We start from the raw sequence: 18358 nt of genomic DNA, 5'->3' as shown, positions 1-18358 counted from the left end.
CCATCATAATAAAATGCTGAAACTTCCTTTTTTGTTCTATTACCTAGCTAAAATATGATTTGCAATGACTTTGAGATTGCCAGTTTTTTCTAAGATGTTGTTATCCCAAAATGAAAGACTGAGAAATTTTAGTTTTGTTTTACTATTTAATAGATAAAATACATTAAGCTAGACATTTGCAGCAGTGCAACTGGATTATTAATGAGAATAAGCATGCTTCTTCTGTCCTTAATTAAGTTTACATTTCCAATCTGACTTCTTCTGCATGAAACTACTGCTAACAAAAGCAGTATTGAATTATTGCTGAGACAGGTATTCATGCAACTAGGAATCTCCTTCTTGAGTTGGATACATCTTCTTAAATAACAGAATTAATGCAAATGCCAAATGACAAAAATTGAAAAAGCAATGTCACATTTTTGATACTTGGCTTAGGGAATGATGAAACAGGAGATCTAGCAAAAGAAAGGACTCAGTTGTGACACACGTATGGTAGTTTTAGTTAGATTTTTTTTTTGTGCACAATACTTCATAGCATCTCATAAGGGAGGAATTTTCTATTTTCTTATTACTTTGTCAAATTCAAGTACCTCAGCATGGGACCATATTGTTACTGAGGCAGGATTTACCTTGGTAAAACACTTGTATTGAAAAATTGGGTTTTAACCAGTCTTACAAGGAGACAATTTAATAACTAGCATCAATGGAAAAACTCAGGTAAATAAGTAGCATAGGAAAAACTTACATTTCTTTAAAATAGTATAATTGCTTTGCAAAATATTTCAAATTTTCTCATTTGAATATTTTTATGCACTATTCAAGAAGCACATTTAGTGTATCTAGCATACATCTTTCTGCATGAAATAAATATGAAACTTTCTTCTGTTCTGCTTTTAAGTGCATGGAACATTGAGCTATCTCTCTTCCTAGCAGTGCTCTTTGCATCTGCTCTTCTTTTTGTCTGAAGACCTCCTTTTACTATGAATCCCTTCTCCCAACATACTTCATAAGATTATTTTCAAACTCCATGATCAATGTTTTCCAAATATTTATAACAACCAGAAACACTGAGAAATTGTAGAAAAGGTAGTCAGGAGTAGCAAAGTTCCTCAAGGACACGAGCAGCAGCTGCAATCACTAGCTAGAAGGATTTACTCCGGCCAGAGAACAGCTAACTACCTTTAATTGCTATGACAAGCTCAATCCACTCTCCAGAGGAGCTGAGGAGAGGATGGGTATTGAGAGGAAGTGGGTGTTTACAGCTGCAGCCAGTTGCTACAGCTGATCCTTACTCCTGCATCCTAGCAGGACTGAACTGCAGCTGCAGGGAATCATTCAAAGACAGATGACCCCTCAAAAGAGAATTACCTTTTCAAAAAGTTTGATAAAATAACATGATTATTTGAGAGGATAATACAAAATGTTTCTCTGCCACCTGTTTCTTGCCAAAAGGATGCTAGTCAGCATCTGTTGGAGGGAGCTGGTCCCTAGACACTCAACAATTCCATTCTTAAACAGGCTCTTGTAGTGTCATTTGAAAGACAGCATCTTATGTATTCACAAGCAGCTCTGATGGGCTTTGTTGCTTTGACAGAATGAAGGGCTCTGTATCTGTCAGCTTCAGCTGGACTAATTTTCAACATTACACAAACTTAAGCACAGAAACAGCTTGTACTTATGAAGATGGTTCTTTCATCAGATCCTGGAAGATGAACCCCAGCCATGAAGATGGAGGGAACAACTTGAATCATTAAGCACTGCCCTTTAGAGCTGACAGCTGCTGCAATCTCCTTTGTTTAAGAAGAATTTATTTTTGTGTTTTCTACCTTGACTTTAACATCTCTACCTCAACTATTTTCCTACTAGTCATAATACTTCCAGTGTCTGCAAAAGTTACAGAAATCATGTATCATAAGAAACACTTACTGGCATTATAAAACTAGTCCTTTTTTTTTCTTAGCTAGTAGAGAACTTGATAACACAATAGCTAATGCAGACACCAGATTTAGCATTTAGATGCCAACATCACCCTTTAATGCATGTGTTATGAATTCTAAAGGATTTTGAAATCTAACAGAGATGGAGCTTTCTTTCCTGAAAATTTAAAGTCCACTGAGGATGGGAATGAAATGTTCTGAGTTGAAGAGATATCTACAATGGCCAGGAAGACAAACGCATCAGAAAAAAAAATGGAAACAAAAATCACTGCAAGGGAAGAGAACTAATTAAAAAGAAATGTTGTTATTATACATGATATGACAAGAATCGAGATTTCTATTCTTGGAATAAAGCAAATCTTTTAAATTAGGAAAATAGGAATATGATATTTAGTATCATATCAACAAAGACCCCTGATTTTCTAATGTTTATCTTACCCTTCATACAAAAATAACTTATGTATCCAATCTTGGCAAAGAGCAGCTTTGTTGACAAAATAATGTTTTACCAAGTTTAAAGGCATTGGTATAAGTAAAATAATGTAGGCAAATTCTGTATAATTAGTTAAAGTTAACTGCAGACTATTGTAATCATAATAATCACTGCTCTTCTCTACTTCTAGAAGTCACTAGGTGAGACTATTTTCAACATTGAAAGAAAACAGGAGAGCAACCGCATCCCTACCCGCAGCTCCTTCTCCATATACAGGCTTGCCAAGAACACAGCAAAATAACACAGGATATTGCCTTACCTCAATTTTTTCCCATATGGTTTCATAATTCTCTTGATGTTGTATATCTTGCATCAGTTGATGAATTAAAGCTGATTTATTTGAAGCAGAAGTCTCATTCCCAGTGGGCTGAGTGAGAGCAGTCCTTTCTGACTTTTCTTCAATGTATTTTTTAATGCAAGATACAGGCATACAAAGATCTTCATCAGAGAGAATATCACTGAGAGGCCCAGATTCAATACTGTCACCTAAGGAGGATACTATATCACTTGAAGAGCTTGGTGAAATTCTACCCCTTTTTTTGTGCTTTTTTGTCTGGTATGTTGGATACATTTCTGAATCTGAGTTCATTTCTGAGAGCTCCCAGTCATCAATGTTTTGAATGGTTTCTCTTCTGGGCTTTTGAGGCAGCAACTTGGTCAAATTTTCTAGTTTTAAAGCTAGTACTTCAGTCTGTTTGAGATGTGAAGGAAGTGCTAAATATTCATCAGATCCATACCACACCTCACTGTCTTTCCCAGTTTTTTGAGTATAGTGTGTTGTAGAGGATAAGCTTTTATTTTTCTTTCTCGTCAATAGAAGAGGGGATGAGTTGGAAAGCTCAGAACCAGCTGAAGAAGCAGTCTTTTGGCTATGTGTTGGTGAACTAAAGGACTCAGTTTTACCTTGTGATTGCCCATTTGGATCTTTCTGGTTACAAGAATCTGATGATGCAGAAGAATCTGTTTCCGTCTCCTCCAGAGCCTGAGAGTTATGAGGAGTGATTCCATTCTGTAGAGAATATCCTCCTTTTTTGTCTTCTGTTGATGGAGCTGTTTTACAAATATTTCCAGATGTTCTGCCAGCTTTCACTTTCTCTGGAGCATCATGACACTTCTTGTGCTTTGATTTTTCTTTAGAGGTGTAGAAAGTAGACTTTCCTAGAATTATGGGACTGTCTTTAAAGTGATTATTTATTGTGTAATCAAGATTTTTATCACTTATTGTATTTAAGCAATCATATGACTGACTAACTGCAAATGGACTGTTAGTATAGGGTGACTGTAAAGCTAGGCAAAGCTTGGACCTGTCTGGTGGATCTAACAATGAGGGTGTACTTCTACTCATTTCATTTTTGACTATTTGAGAGATTTGCCTTTTTAAATCATTAGCTTCCATACAATCTTTAAACACATCATCTTTCAGAAACAGACCTCTTTTTGGCAGTGTAGGCTGCGTAGGAGAGTCTTCATTATAGTTAAAGCAGTCTCTTATGGACCTCTTGGGAGTTGAGGTTTCACAGTGAGAGTGTTTGATTTTTTCACCAGTGTGCTGTGGAAGACTGCATTCTGGATTCTTTGATGTGGAAACTGGTTTGCTCTCAGTAGGTAAAATAACATTTTCAGAGCAAGGTCCTTTAGAAAGAGAGGAATTTGCAGAAGGAGATGCTAGTGAGAGATCATGTGGTGCTTTCTTGTCTTTGCTTTCTTCTCCATCTTCGGCTGAAAGAGGTACATGGGTTTCTTTATCCTTTAATGCTTCATTACACTGGGAAGCAATGGAATCAGTAGCTACTGCAAGTAAACCCACACTTTTGATAAGTCCTGGAAATTCCTTATCCATCTCACTATAGTTCCAGGATTCAAATGATTTTGCTTTCCCTTGGCTGGAGGTCATATCATCCAGAGCACCAAGCAAATCCTCACTAGGACTGTAGTCAGATAGTTCAAATGCAGTAATACCACAATCCAGGGACAAGTAATTTTGAGAACATTTGATGGTTAACTGCCCAGAATCATCAACTTCAGTTAAAGAGTCAAGACGATCCTGAAATATATAAAGAAATGATACTTTTTTAGTAAATTAATTTTCATACATAGCACACACAGAGTAACAAACTATCGGCTTCTGTGTTTTTCTGCCTAACATTTAGAGAAGCATTTATCACTGACCTGTCTGTTTTTGCAGCATCCTGTAGATGAGCCAACTATTATGAAGTATTTGGGAATTAAAAATGGCAGTAAACCGAAAAATGCTTCATTTCAGTCTGGTGCAGCAAGTTACCTAAAAACAGCCTAAACCACTTTAGTATTGGTGTTTTCTTCATTAAATTCTGCTTTCAGTTCTACTTACTGTGTAGGGGGGACTCAGAAATTCCATACAGCACACTCATAGTATTTCTTGTGATAACTACCTCAAACAGAGGGAGGGTATCCTGGGGACTGCTGAGTACACCAGTCTCCTTGTTAATCCTGTGTTCTCAAAAATCCATGCTGCTCTTGATTGCCAGAATGTTTTTTCCAAGCATCATGTAGCAATGACAGACATTTCTTTCCACATTTATGAGATAGATGTTGTTAATTACATTTCACTTTTTTGTAGTATTATCACCTGAAAATTTATTTGCCAAATATTTAAAGCACAAATGAAGAACATCTCAAGGAAAGAAAACTATATCCAGGAATGCTAAACCTCTAACCTGCCATGTCCCCTTGTCAATATCTTCTCAATGGAAGTACTTCAGTCTCAGAAACATGGACATAGCCAGAGGAGACCATCTCAGATGGCAAATGAGATTTTAAGATCAAAGTCAAATTAATGTTTATGGTCTTACTTGAAGGACACTAAAAAATTCTGATGAGATTAAGATCCAAATACTGCATGATACATAACAATCACAGGAAAATTGTGTTTAGTCTACAGTTTGTAAGCATATTTTTAGTAGATGTTCTAACACCTACACAGGCCTTCTGCTTACAGAGACTACTTAAAAAAAATCAAAGAGGGGAGAAATTCATGTTCATATATTCTAAATGTAATGCCTAAATCAGTATACTGTTTTTTTCTTTCCAGGTTTGGTTTTCATAACAATTTTTTTAAGCAAACTCTTGAGTATCCACAATCAGTTCATGTCAGAATTATTCTCTGTACCACTATACACTCGTCTCACTATTCTGCCTAAATCCATAGTTTGAGGACCTTAAACATGCCTCAAGAAGGTGCAATAACCACATAATCTCTTCATCTCACAATAAACCTCTTGGATTTGGTCTGAACGGGAATCATCTCAAAAAAGAAGGCTATTGTTTGCCAACTTCTACAAACATCTAATGTTTGAGCCTTGTACTCTATCCACCCCCCTTCCATTACTCAAAGTAAAAACAGAAAAAATCCTCCAGGTAAAAATATTATTTATATAATAGATTGATTAGAAAGTTATTTATCAACCATAAGCTTAGACTTTGAAAATATCTTTTATTTAGCACATTCCACCCAGATGTATAACCTATGTCACAAATTGGACATTGTCAACAGTTCATAATTAAAAGGGGAATTTTCTATGAATCTGTCAAATTTATATTTTGAAGTTGTATTTATTAAGGAAAATTATGACTAAACAATGTTCAGTATTACAGGTGCATTTTCCCTCTAATCTCAGGAAAAAATTACAAACTGTAAAATCATATATAAATCAAAACCCTTTCTAAGGCCCTAAAGGCCTTTATTTCTCCTGAATAATGAGATCCATTCCTTTGTCTCTTAAAAATGTGTCTATTAACATTAATAAAATTTACAATCATAGCTTGCTTGGTTATTTTCCAAGCAGCGTCTGAAATGTGTGCTTCAGAGGAGCATTATTTAATGCCAGTATTACCAAATTTTTATTGTTTTTATTTCAGAAAAATGTTAAATTTAATTATTTCTATGGCTACCAATAGGAACGACTTAGTTAAATTCTTTTTTTCCCTTTTCACATAGTAATGCTTCCTGCAAAGGTCTACAGGCTTTTTCCAATACCTTCTTATATTTATATTTAAAGCAGTAAAAGTCTGCCTTTTTTTTACTCTTTCAAATGAGCATATTTAAGGTGTAAGGCACTTCTTTTGTGATTTTACCAACTGCTGGAGAATCAGGATTTACTGTATTTTAACATAGCCTTTTACTGATCTTTTCCCTATTTCCTGGCTTTATCAATTCTAAAATAAAACTCACAGGTTAGGTTTAGCTGGACAGAATTCAGGCTGCACAGAACTAATTTTTCTTTCTTTCTTAACATCTCTGGGTAATTCCTGAAGGAAAAGTGGTCCTTCAAAATCCCTACTCTCCAAAGCTTTTTATTAAAACAATTATTTTCTTAATTTTGCACCTCCATCATGGCAGACAGCTTGCCTTACTGTTTCCTCTTATTTCCTCCAAGACAAAAAGCTTTGTGTGCCCTTTCCTTCTGGCATCCTAATCAGTGTGGCACTGCTGGGATAGCCTAAAGCACAATTATTGCCTGCCCAGTTAATGAGTTGGGTATCTAACCAAGCCAGTACAGCCCGTGTTGTACACTTTTGTGTTTTGGTAGCTAGTCTACCAGTGTTATCCCTGTTCATTATGTTGAGGACAGCTTGTGCATACTTATGGGTGTTATAGCCACAGTGTAAATACAGCCCAGATGGGACTGTTGCACCGTGACTACTGTGCAGTCTGGGAACTTAGAGTGAATATTAACGTGATGAGACTGAACACAAAAGAAACCTTGGCAGTTCACTTCTTCTAGGGAACTCCTCAGTTAACACTGGCAGCCAAAGCTGTTCTTCAGCATCACACAGAAGTCAATGGACTTAAGGAGTGATCCAAACATTTTGTGAAATTACAGGTTCGTGAACTTTAGAAAAGCATAGCATTTGAAATTTGTTCAGATCAAATTTCCATCTGGCTCAGCATCCTGTCTCTGCATCAGTTCAAAACATTCTCTGCTAGCTGAGCTATGAGATGTGGGTCTACATACATGGCCCTTCTCCACACATTTCTACCTGCACTCCCAGCTTCTACCAATGAGCAGCATAGGAACTTCCTTATCTGGAGGTTTAACTTTTGTATCATCCTCGTATCTTTGCTTAGTTTTCACATTTATTTTTTTATCTTTTCTGCACTTCTAAGTGTTCTACTCTAGTGAACTCCAAAATAGAAGTCTTTGTTGTGTGTGAAAGTTTCCTTCTGTAAATTTAAATCAGATGATTTCTCAGTCTTAGGAGGAAAAATAAACTGCCATTCCTGGTTCATAATCCCAAAGGCGTACTGAAAATTAGTGAAATGACTCTCCAAGGAATCCATATGGGCAAAGTTTTCTAGGTTTGCTCAGAGTCCTGATTCACCTATGCATGAAAATCCTTAACAGAAAATATTTGTATCATGAGGCACTCACTAGTTCCACAATGTAGTCCTGCCTGGGAAGGGATGGGGGGGGAAGAAACATCAAAGAAAAGGTGAATAAGAGTAGATACAATTGTTTCTACATTATTTATTTATGTTCATCAGTTAGCTGCTATCACTATACCTGATAAAAAGCTTAAATACCTGAAAGTTAGAACCTGCAGAGCAATTTCTGTGAACTTATTTAAGTAATAGGGCAGAAATTCTATATCAACTTTGTATCCCTGCTATTGATAGCCACGAATTTTATCAAATATTCTTTATGTTTTAATTGGGGTGGGTAAAAGGAATGATGTCAAGATATTTTATCTTTTATATTACCATGTAAGCCTATCTGGAAACCATATATTTACCCACTGAAAAATAATCTTTCCTTCTCCAGTCAGTCCTCTACTCCATTGGAGGGATGTTTTCTATAGCAGTCATAATCAGATCCAGACGGAACATTTCCTGTTTCTTGGTATCTGAATCTGCACCTTCTTTATGTCTTGAAATTACCATGTGCATGCAATAAAATAATGACTTCACACTAATTCACCAGTCTGGATATTAAGACAAGTGTAGATTTCCTTCAGACTTGCCAGAGGTTTACCAGCAACAGCAAAGCAGAAACTGAATCTGAAGCACCAGGTATGTATACACCAAGAAGAGGAGATGTGAAAGGTGGGCCTGGGCATCTCTGAGCATTGATTTCTGGCACCCACCCTGTTGTTCCAAAGACAAATATAAAACCCAACAGGAAGCAGACAAATATGCACATTCTCTTTGAACTTGAGTGATAATGAAATTCAGGACATCTTTAGGGGACTTCTGACTTCCTCTGTAACACAGGTTGTTACAGAATTCACTGCACTGATCTAGAGGTCTCTTTCTGTAAATGCATCTAATCCTGAAAAAAGCATTTGATCTTAATCTTAGGACTTTCATCAAATGAAAAATCTTCTACATACTATCAATCATTAATTGCCTAAATAAAAATTAAAACTGTGCATCTTCTTTAAGTTTAAAAAATTAGGCCAGTAGTGTCCTTCTAAGTAAGTTGATTTAGTAATGATCAATTCAAAGGAAAAGACTTTTTAGTTACATGAACCCAGATTTACAAACCATTTACGTTTGTGAATTTGACATACTGTTGAGTAAACAATGTATGATTTGTGCATTGTTGTTTCTCAGACAAAATGTGTGACTGTTTAAAGGCACACTGCAGAATTGCCACTCAAATTAAAGCCCATCCTCCTGCTATAAAGCAATGCAGACCTAGTCTGGAAATTGGCTATAAACCTCAAATACATGAGTGACCAAACCAACAGCTTTGGAACAGATGAACATCTGTAAGTGTTTCAAATCCTTTCTGAAAAATATTTCCATCAGGAGAAAACACTGCTAGCCTCTAGCATGACATTTCTGAAAGCTGACATTAATTTGCACTAATTTGGTTCAACAAGAACAGATATCAGCCAAAGACATTTAAAACAAACTTAGCAAAATATCTAGAAGACAAGTAAGCCATCCTTAAAATTGTCATCCTAGCAATTTTAAATGTGCAACATTCTCAAAATTGGATTTAGTTATTATACCTCCTTAGTCTCTTCAGAAAATGCTTGCAGAATATCAGTCTGCCTGGTGTAGTTTCCATTGGCGTCTTGTAGTCCCTGGAGAATACGCTCTCTCAGAACCAGAACAGAAACTCGTAGCTGGTGCCAGAGTAGTTGTACTGTATGGATATCGACTATCACATTGACAGAGTAAGACAGAAGCTTCAGGGAAAACTCAGTCTCTAGTAGAGCGTGAATTTGTTCAACATGATCGGATATATCTTCACAAATATCCTGTAATGGAAAAATAAAGTAGACATTTAGCTACAGGCATGGTCCTTTCATGGATCAGCTCTGCTTTTCATGTACTTTTAATTAAATGCTGAATAGATTATTTCATAGAGGAAAGATACTGTAATTAATACATTAATTAAATTCTCTTTTATTTTTATTTTTTTTAATTCATAGCAATGCTACAGCAACTGAACCAGCAGCTGTCTGTTCTCAATACTGCTCAGTAAGTGCAAAGACAGCATACAGTAAAGAAGGATGGCACAACAAGATCACATGATTCAGAAGCAGAAAACTAACACCATAAGGTGACATTCTAGAAGACAGCAATAAAAATGAAAGTGATAATGTTGCCATGGGCTGTCTCTGTCCCTGCTCCACACACATGCACACCAGTTGAAATGCAAAGAATCTGGTCTGTGCCATCAATAAAATTCATTTAATCTAGCCTCCATAACCAAGTAGCGCAAAAGTCATTGTGAAAAAGCTATTTCTGTGACCCATTGCTGACTGCAGGAGCGAGAGGGCTTTAAGGGCTTTAAGGTTTGCATAGTCTTGTCCTGGGCTTAAAACTGAACTGAAGAAGATTGATGGAAAAGGAGAAAGAGAGAAAACAGAGATGTGAACAATTGTGTTAAGAAAGGAGAAAAGTTACCAGGTTATAAAACTAAGGTTTTGATGGGATGGTATTCTCCAAATTTAACAATTAATGTTACTGATTGCTAAACTGTGCTGAATACAGAGTAAAATCATTTCAAACTACTCTTAATTTTCTTTGTGAAAGGATAAATCACAATACTAAAGAATATTTAGGCATATGCTATTGAGCAAACACTGCTTTGTAACAACTCTGTTTGAAAACTATGTGTAAAAAGCCTGTTATAAACAAGTAAGGAAATTTTGATTAAAACACTGAAAAAAACTAACACTGGATCCTAAGGCCTTTTTTCCTAGATATCTGGCATATATTTAAAGGTGACTTAATAGCATATTTAAATACAACACCTATTTCTTAAAAATATATAAATTTAATTCAAACCTTCAGAAATATCCTTTTTATTTACATCAATAAAAATGAGAAAATGATTACCATGAAGACTTACTACAACGAATAATGAAACTTTATTACAATGAAGCAGTCTCTGATGATACTCTTGTGGTTTTGTACAGCGATAGCATAACAGGAAAATCAGTAAATCTCATTATTTATAAAATAATAATACTGTACACTGCTTTCTATCAGTTCAGATTTGGCATCTTCAGTCTGAAAGTAAAGACAAATTATTGCTTATGTAATTGTACATATGTAACAAATTAAACCAAAATCAAATATCTAGATAATATTAAATAATTCTGTACAACAGATAGCACAATATTAGCTACTATCATTGAGTGCAATTGGTACTTACTCATTTTAATAAAGCACTGACAATTACATCAAGTTCCCTGCAGGAGCAGTTCTCAGAAATGCCAGATGAGCACAAAAGTTTGGAGTTTCAATGAGCAGAGTGTTGGGACTGCCATGAGAGAAAGGCAGTATCTCCTCAGTTCCCTTGCTGTAACAGCCAGAATCTATATTTGCAAGTACAATACACACACCTTCGTCTGCCAACATCTAGCACTGCAAGTGCTCAGGGATTCAAATATCCACACACTTTCAGGTGAGCAAATAGATGCTCTACTTACTAGATTAGTATGCTCATCTAATTCTACAGATACACAGAGAAAGCTAAAACTCTTAGCAAAATATTTTCCAGGCTTTGGAAAAAGTTATTATTATCCATTTAGTTATTATTGTCCATTCATCCAACTACAACTGATACTTGACTGAAAAACACAGCTGTAATTCTATGTTGTTTCAAATGTTTTAAAGAATATTTCTAGTGAATTAGTTTGACTGAATTTGCATCCAGTTCTTCAAGATTGTCAGTCTCTTTTTCCTCTTGGCCATAATGCAGTTTAATTTTCATTCCAGGGATAAAAAAAATAAATTGTTGCCCAGTAACTGTAGTTTTTTTAATTAGGCACAATCTATAGAAAAATACTTAATATCTCTTCATTTAGGCTATTTATGTGAATGAGCTTAAGGATGTGCCAAACTGCAAAAACAATTTTTCAGTATTTTCCAGGTTCACATACACAGGTACATGCTGAATTCAACTGCCATAAGAATTCTCAGAGTGGTAGAAAACACAAAGCCGTAAGAGGAAAGAATTAACAATCAGCAAGTGTCTCCTGACAGCTGTTAGATAATGTACTGAAAATATTGGCTAATGAATCTAGATAACACTCTAAATCAAGAATTCAGACTCACACTTCAAAAAAGTTTTCTCTTGATCTCCCATTATGCCAAAGCATCTCAAATTTCTGAAACTTTCCACAACAAAACAGACAATTTTTTACTGAAATGCAAATCCCAGTACCACTAGAGGTTTGAAAGAAGTAGATATTCAAGGACATATGCTGTTAATTTTTACATCCTTGCTATAAGTTGCTCATTTTCCTCAAAAAGCAAAGTCTACTTACTCACAGACTACTGCAGGTACAGCAGAGCCAAGTGCTTTACGTACTAACAAGATAATTAACAGTTCCTGAGATTCAGTAACATGGAAAGAACATAAGGCCAACCTTGATCACATCCAAATAAAGGTCACACACTCTGACCTTAACATATAAGACTACCATCTCAGTAAAAGACAAAGTACCAGCTCATAAAGGATTTAGGTTATGAACAGAATGGGTGGCCAAAGAGAAGAAGTGAGTATATTTTCCAAGTGGTTGAATGATCCAGGAAGGAAATCAAGTCCCTACATACCTTTTCATAACATATAAAATCTGAGCTCCATTTTCTGACTGTATCATCAGCTCTCTCTTCCTTCTGGCCTGGAATCAGTACAACTTTGAATGGTCACTATAGTCTAGTCTTACTTATATGTGAGAATTGAAAGGATTTTTTCCCTTTCTGATAAGTATGTTGACAGGATGTAACCTTTAGGGTTATTGGTTTGGGATTTTTTTCATTCTTTTCTTATGAGATGAAAATCTGATTGAAACACTCAGGATGTCTGATTATGTCCAGTTCAATATTTCATATATGCTGTGCAGTCCATCTGCATATGCACTCTTAAGTCTGAAGACAGATAAAAGTAGGCTGGATTCATTGTGTGCTTAGAGAGCAGCAGTGTCAATGCAACTCTCTTACTGAACAGGCACCAGCTGCTGATGTGATATCCAGTAGCTGAGCAGCAGTTCCTGATATTTCAGACTCCACATGCATGACACACTGTCGTATATCAGTCTGTTGGGTATTTCTTAAAAAAAATGTGAGGAGTCATAGGCTGACATTCCCGCATCACATAGCAATCTTTTGGTGGGTGACTTCTATTTCAGCTGAGCTTATAGCCTTTGTCAAAAGAACTGGATTTCATTTCACCACAGATCAGGTTCCTGGATAAAATGAGTTAGACTTTGGTTTGTGGGAAGTCTATCTTATATAAAGTTGGTAAAAAAAAAATTAGGTCCCTATTATTATCCTCTTTGTTTTTTAATTGTCATATGATGATGTGAAGGTGAAGGCTGTGCAAAGGACAGAAAAATAGCTGTGTAAAGGCTAACACTAGCCTTCAAGAGAACAAAATTATGAAGAAATTATAACTTTTGCCAAATAACTTCATGCTGATTAGTCTTCAGCAGAAAGACATTAATAAAGCTGCATCCTATTTACTTGCATCTCTTCTCTACATTTGCCTAAAGCAAACCAGCATATTGAGAGGAAACAATATAATGTCAAATCCAGTTGGCATTGTGTAGCACAACTTTTCTTACTACAGTACTTGATGTCCAGATTTACATATAATTCAGAAAAAATAAATAATTATATCTGGCACAGCTGTAAATTTAATAATTTTCTGTAATAATTAATGTAGTTCAAATACTGCATAAAAATGTCATGTTATGTAAGTTCATAATTTTACTGAGGCTCAATATCAAGATCTGGTACAACACGGCCTCATTCTCCTCATTCTTCCTAACTCCTTGTTGGTGACTTAGCATTAGATACAGCAAAACCAGCAGAACATTGTCATGTGCCCTTTTTACACTTTGAATTTATAAATAAAGAATAGCAGTATCACAAGATAGTACCTAAATGCTGTCATGAGTGCCAGTTGCTCTTACCAGAAGTGGCAGGTAGATAAAATAAACCATGTACTTTTAAGTAATAAGAAAACAGCATTTATCTATTGACATCTACTTGTAAATATATGTCAGGTCAAAGGCAATTTTATTTTTTTGCCAAAAAAAAAAAAAATATTATAACTTGATTTTTAGAAAGCACCACTTCCCAAACCATTTCTTATAGTCATTAATCTCACACATCTACTAGGGCATTTTTATTTTTACACAGTTTCATAGTGGTGTTAAACATTTTGTCATCCTCTCACGGGCTTTCCTGTAGCACTGACTGTGGAATTTCTTAGGCTACAAGGGTTGTACCCATTTGGCTGCCAACTGCCCACTTCACTCAGTCTTCCAGACAGCTGATCCTGTAATTTGCAGCTGCTGAATCCATCAGCCTCCTCATAGCCCTCCACGTCAACTAAAATATCCTGAACTGCAAACACTGCAGTAGATGAAGAAAAAGTGCATAAACAAACCCTCAAGAGTCAATGAAAACAGCTTTGATGTCAACTTTTAAGAATATTTTCTCTCTGGTCTTCAAGAAATTGTGTTAATATGTACATGAAAATACTGAAAGATAAAAGGTTGCAATATGTTTCTTTAGAATTAGTATCAGTGACAGAGAAGCTATTCTGGAGATTTCTATTATTTGATCTTGCAGTAAAACCTCAGCAGGAAAAACAGATTGCCATTGAGTCTGTACATGCAAACATAATCTATGATTTAAGATATTTGGTCTTTCCTTTTAAGTACATTTTAATTCCTCAGAAGACAAATATTCCAATCAAAATATACAAATTCTTCTCTTTAGAAAAAAATTAGAATACATGACAAAGAATTTTCAGATTCATTATTTTAAATGTACTTGAAAGTTGTAAATTAAACTCACTCTCTAGGCTGCCCTTTAATGCTTATGCATTTATAAAAGACAAAGAGAGGTTTTTATTGCTGAGCAAAGATTTGCACCTTTCAGAAAGGTATTTTTCCTTTAAAATGCACTCTGACTTCTCAAAGAGAAATAGTTTCTCGTTTTTTTCATCCTTATCTGCTGGACATCCAAACAATGTTATAATAAGGATAAAATTGTTCTCTTCTATTTTGAATTATTGGTGAAACCTTAAGAACAAACGTTACACACACCTTTTTTTGCAGTTATTTTTAAGTAAACAATTAAGTCACAAAATAACTGTACATGAAAAAATCCAGAATTTGACTAGGCAAAATCGACTGTCATGGAAAGGCCTGGACTGACTGCGAGTTACAAGTTTATCAGAAAGTAATTGAAGTACTAAAGTACTGCAGCTGGTGTGGCTGTGCCATTCAGTGACATGGGGAAATGAATATATTTTACTGGGTGAAGAATGCAAAGTGCAGCCGAAAACAGCTACCAGGAGGGTCCTGAGGTCACTGACCCTGCCTGCTGCTGACACTGACAGCTTGGAATCACATTGTTCCTTGAAGTAAGCTTCTCTACTCTTCCCTTTTGATAATACACATACTACTGACAGTAACTTTTCCTGGTGGACCACAATTTTCTGCACATTATTCTCTTTCCCAGCTTGGCTTTTATTTTGATTAATTTGCTCTTATTATTTTAAGGGAGCAACATTTTAATCATTGCAAAGTTCCTGTAAGTGCATCTAAGATGATCCACTTTCTATTGTACAAATTGCAAAATTCTCAAAAAAGTTTTGAAATTAACTATTGCGTCTGGTGAACTCTAGGTAGGTATGTTTCTACTGTGTTTTGTTATGTCAGGAATCAATGAGTCACATTCTTATATCCCTGTACTTAAAAATAATGTGAAATAGACGTCAAATCATCAGTTCTTTGATAGAGCTGCTAAAATAGTAATGGTTTGTCTGGGTTTGTAGCAGACACGGAGCTGCTTCATAATAATTTATTAGCTGTTTATGTGATGTTTTATTCGGAAGGTTTTTGTGTAAGTATATTGGTTGACTATCAATCTACAAGGAAAATGAGCAAGAAGAAAGGAAGAAGATATGATGTCACATGCTAAGAACTTCAGGCTGAGGGAAAATGCCTGAAATGTTAATGGTGAAACTCTTGTCTCAGGATTCCAGCAATTTGCATTTGTTTTGCCATATGGGCCATTGCTGGGGCCAAAGGATCAAACATACTGGGAACATGCAAAAGGATCCTTTTGTTCAGGAAGGGCAGTTGCTGCAGGGAGTTATTCCAGCACACTGCCAGGACCAGCTGTAGTGCCCTACAATTCTAAAGCCAGCTTGTACCTTTTCTGCAGGAGGGAATGGATGCAGAGAAGACAGCCTGCTTTCAAATGTTTATTTCTCCTATTAAACAGTCTTTTAATGTAAAAAGACTTTCTGACCACAACATTTACCACAGGCCAGATCCTTAAATAGAAGGAAGAATGTAGTTCACCCAGGAAGCTTCAGATACCTGATGCACAAAGCCACTCTAAGGCCTGGGATGGAACTGGAGAGCCACAGAAAATATGGCATTAAAATGAGGCACCGCAGAACTGTATTGAAAGAGTATTGTGTAAACAAATCTGGACTAGCCAGTTCTGGGATATTCCTGACATCAGTAAAATCGATGCATGAATTACATTTGTGTAAGAAACTGCATGTGCAAAAGAAGTATGGCAACTAAGTTGCTGTGGGAAGTGATGTGACATCTGCAACTAAATGTTGTTTTCATAGTCCTGAACTTCTACTGGTTCTACTGTGCAATGTGCCTAAAGCTACAACTTAAAAACCCTTTGAAACCTTCAGAATAAGAAATGTATTCTCATATGCCCCAAGCCCACAAAGTCAGAGACTTTGCCTATTAAAGTTATCACTGTACAATATTCCTTCCATGCATAACTGTAAAAATTTTCATTTATCTGACTTTAAGCATATTAAGGCAAACTGATTTTTATCAAGGCCTAACTTTGCTAATTTTAAACAAATTAAAATTTGATAGAAAATGTCATATTTGTGCTGACTGAAGCCTGGTTTTTTACTACACTCTGGAAGACAACATTGCACAGGTACTCTAGAGCAGTTCTTCATGAAGGAAGACAGATAGTACTGAACTGTGTAATAGAGTAGCAGGTTTTGGTTCTAGCTGCTTCAGACAAAAAAAGGAAAAATACCAAAACCCAAACTCGTATGAAAACCTAGCAAAACAACTGGCAGTAGAGGTAAGTTTTGGGGGGGGAAAAAAAGTATTTTTCAAATGCCTGTTCATTGGATAATGGTAATTATATATAAAAAAATTATATATTTCTATCTTGCACTGATTATTTAAGATCAGAAAGAAATGAGAAAACTTGTTAAAACATCCTTCAAATATCTTATAGTTCTCTTCACACAGTTCTATACTCTTTTTGCAATAACAGAAGAACATAGGACATATTTTGCAACTGTCTAGATAATTACCTTTGCTTCTTAATTTTTTTATTCTCTTTACTCAGCACTTTCTTATTTTCTATAAGCCATATACACTAAGTGAAATTTAAAGGCATCTCTAACTATTTCAAATTACCACATGCAAATGAAAACTGAGGATGCAAATGGAAGTACATTTTACTCACAGTGAATTTACAAAGTCTGCTGTAGCTAAGCCAACCAGGTCTTGGTAGCCTGGTCAGGACTAGGCAGTTTTTTATCTCAGTGTAGAGAATAATTAACTGGCTAAAAGGAAATCCTTACTATAATTGCAAGACTTACAAAAATTTAATGTGATAAACAGTCATGTTAGCTATATGAAGAATCAGAAGGACCACTCCTACTATTTGATCAGAACTTTCACAATTTGATCTACAATATGAAATAACTAGCCAAATTCAACACTATTGCACTAATAGTTGAGTAATTTTCCAGCAAAAATGTTTATCCACAAATGCTTGAAGCGACTTTTGAAACGTCTGTGCAGACAAACTATTACTCTGATGTTTCAGCTTTGAATATGTTCCAGTTGTCATTTTTAGTTTGAAGACTTGGAATTACTCTTAATATAGAATAAGAAAATTTCAAGAATTCTTTAAGCCTTCTGCAGGGCCATAGGATCTTCATTGTCTGAGCTCTATTTTCTGGTAAGCCAATCTCTTTGTTTGTTTCTACAAGAAAATACGTTCATCTATTTTAAAAGATTTTTCCATTTATAGACTTTGTCAGAAAGACCCTCGCTTTTATTAAATCCAATAGACTTAGTTAGGGTCTTTGATATAGAACAGCTGGTCTTAAAGAGAAGAGTTTAGGTGAAAGAGAAAAAAATTTTGGAGAAAAAGACTCATTCTTGAAATAATGAAATTTCAAATAACAAACAAAATGTATCCCTACATAAATAGTACTAAGAATTTTGGGCAGCGATGAGCTACTGAAATGTAAGATGTCAAAATAAATAAATAAATACCAGGAACTTCAAGTTCAAAGAGGAGAAAAATTCAGGCCTTCTGCATAGACATGCAGAACACAACAGAAAAATTTTAATCAAAATATTTTTACTTGCTCAAGCCAAAGAACGTTAACCT

The 18358-nt window shown here is 35.5% G+C and overlaps 1 protein-coding gene across 9 annotated transcripts in view; it reads right to left on the bottom strand.

Annotated features, from left to right (window-relative positions):
- Positions 1–18358, bottom strand: part of AKAP6 (A-kinase anchoring protein 6) — a 314923-nt gene that overhangs the window by 221640 nt on the left and 74925 nt on the right. For all 9 annotated transcript variants that reach the window (XR_010431376.1, XM_064658568.1, XM_064658567.1 and 6 more), the window contains 2 exons: positions 9427–9678; positions 2690–4474 (listed from right to left, as the gene is read on the bottom strand). Coding sequence is in view for 8 of the 9 variants with exons in the window: in XM_064658568.1 (XP_064514638.1) it covers positions 2690–4474; positions 9427–9678 (2037 nt within the window). In the remaining variant the exon portion in view is untranslated. The remainder of the gene's footprint in view (positions 1–2689; positions 4475–9426; positions 9679–18358) is intronic.

Source organism: Pseudopipra pipra, chromosome 6, assembly GCF_036250125.1.
Source record: "Pseudopipra pipra isolate bDixPip1 chromosome 6, bDixPip1.hap1, whole genome shotgun sequence".
In the NCBI taxonomy this organism is placed as follows: domain Eukaryota; kingdom Metazoa; phylum Chordata; class Aves; order Passeriformes; family Pipridae; genus Pseudopipra; species Pseudopipra pipra.
This window is presented reverse-complemented; position numbering and strand designations above follow the sequence as displayed.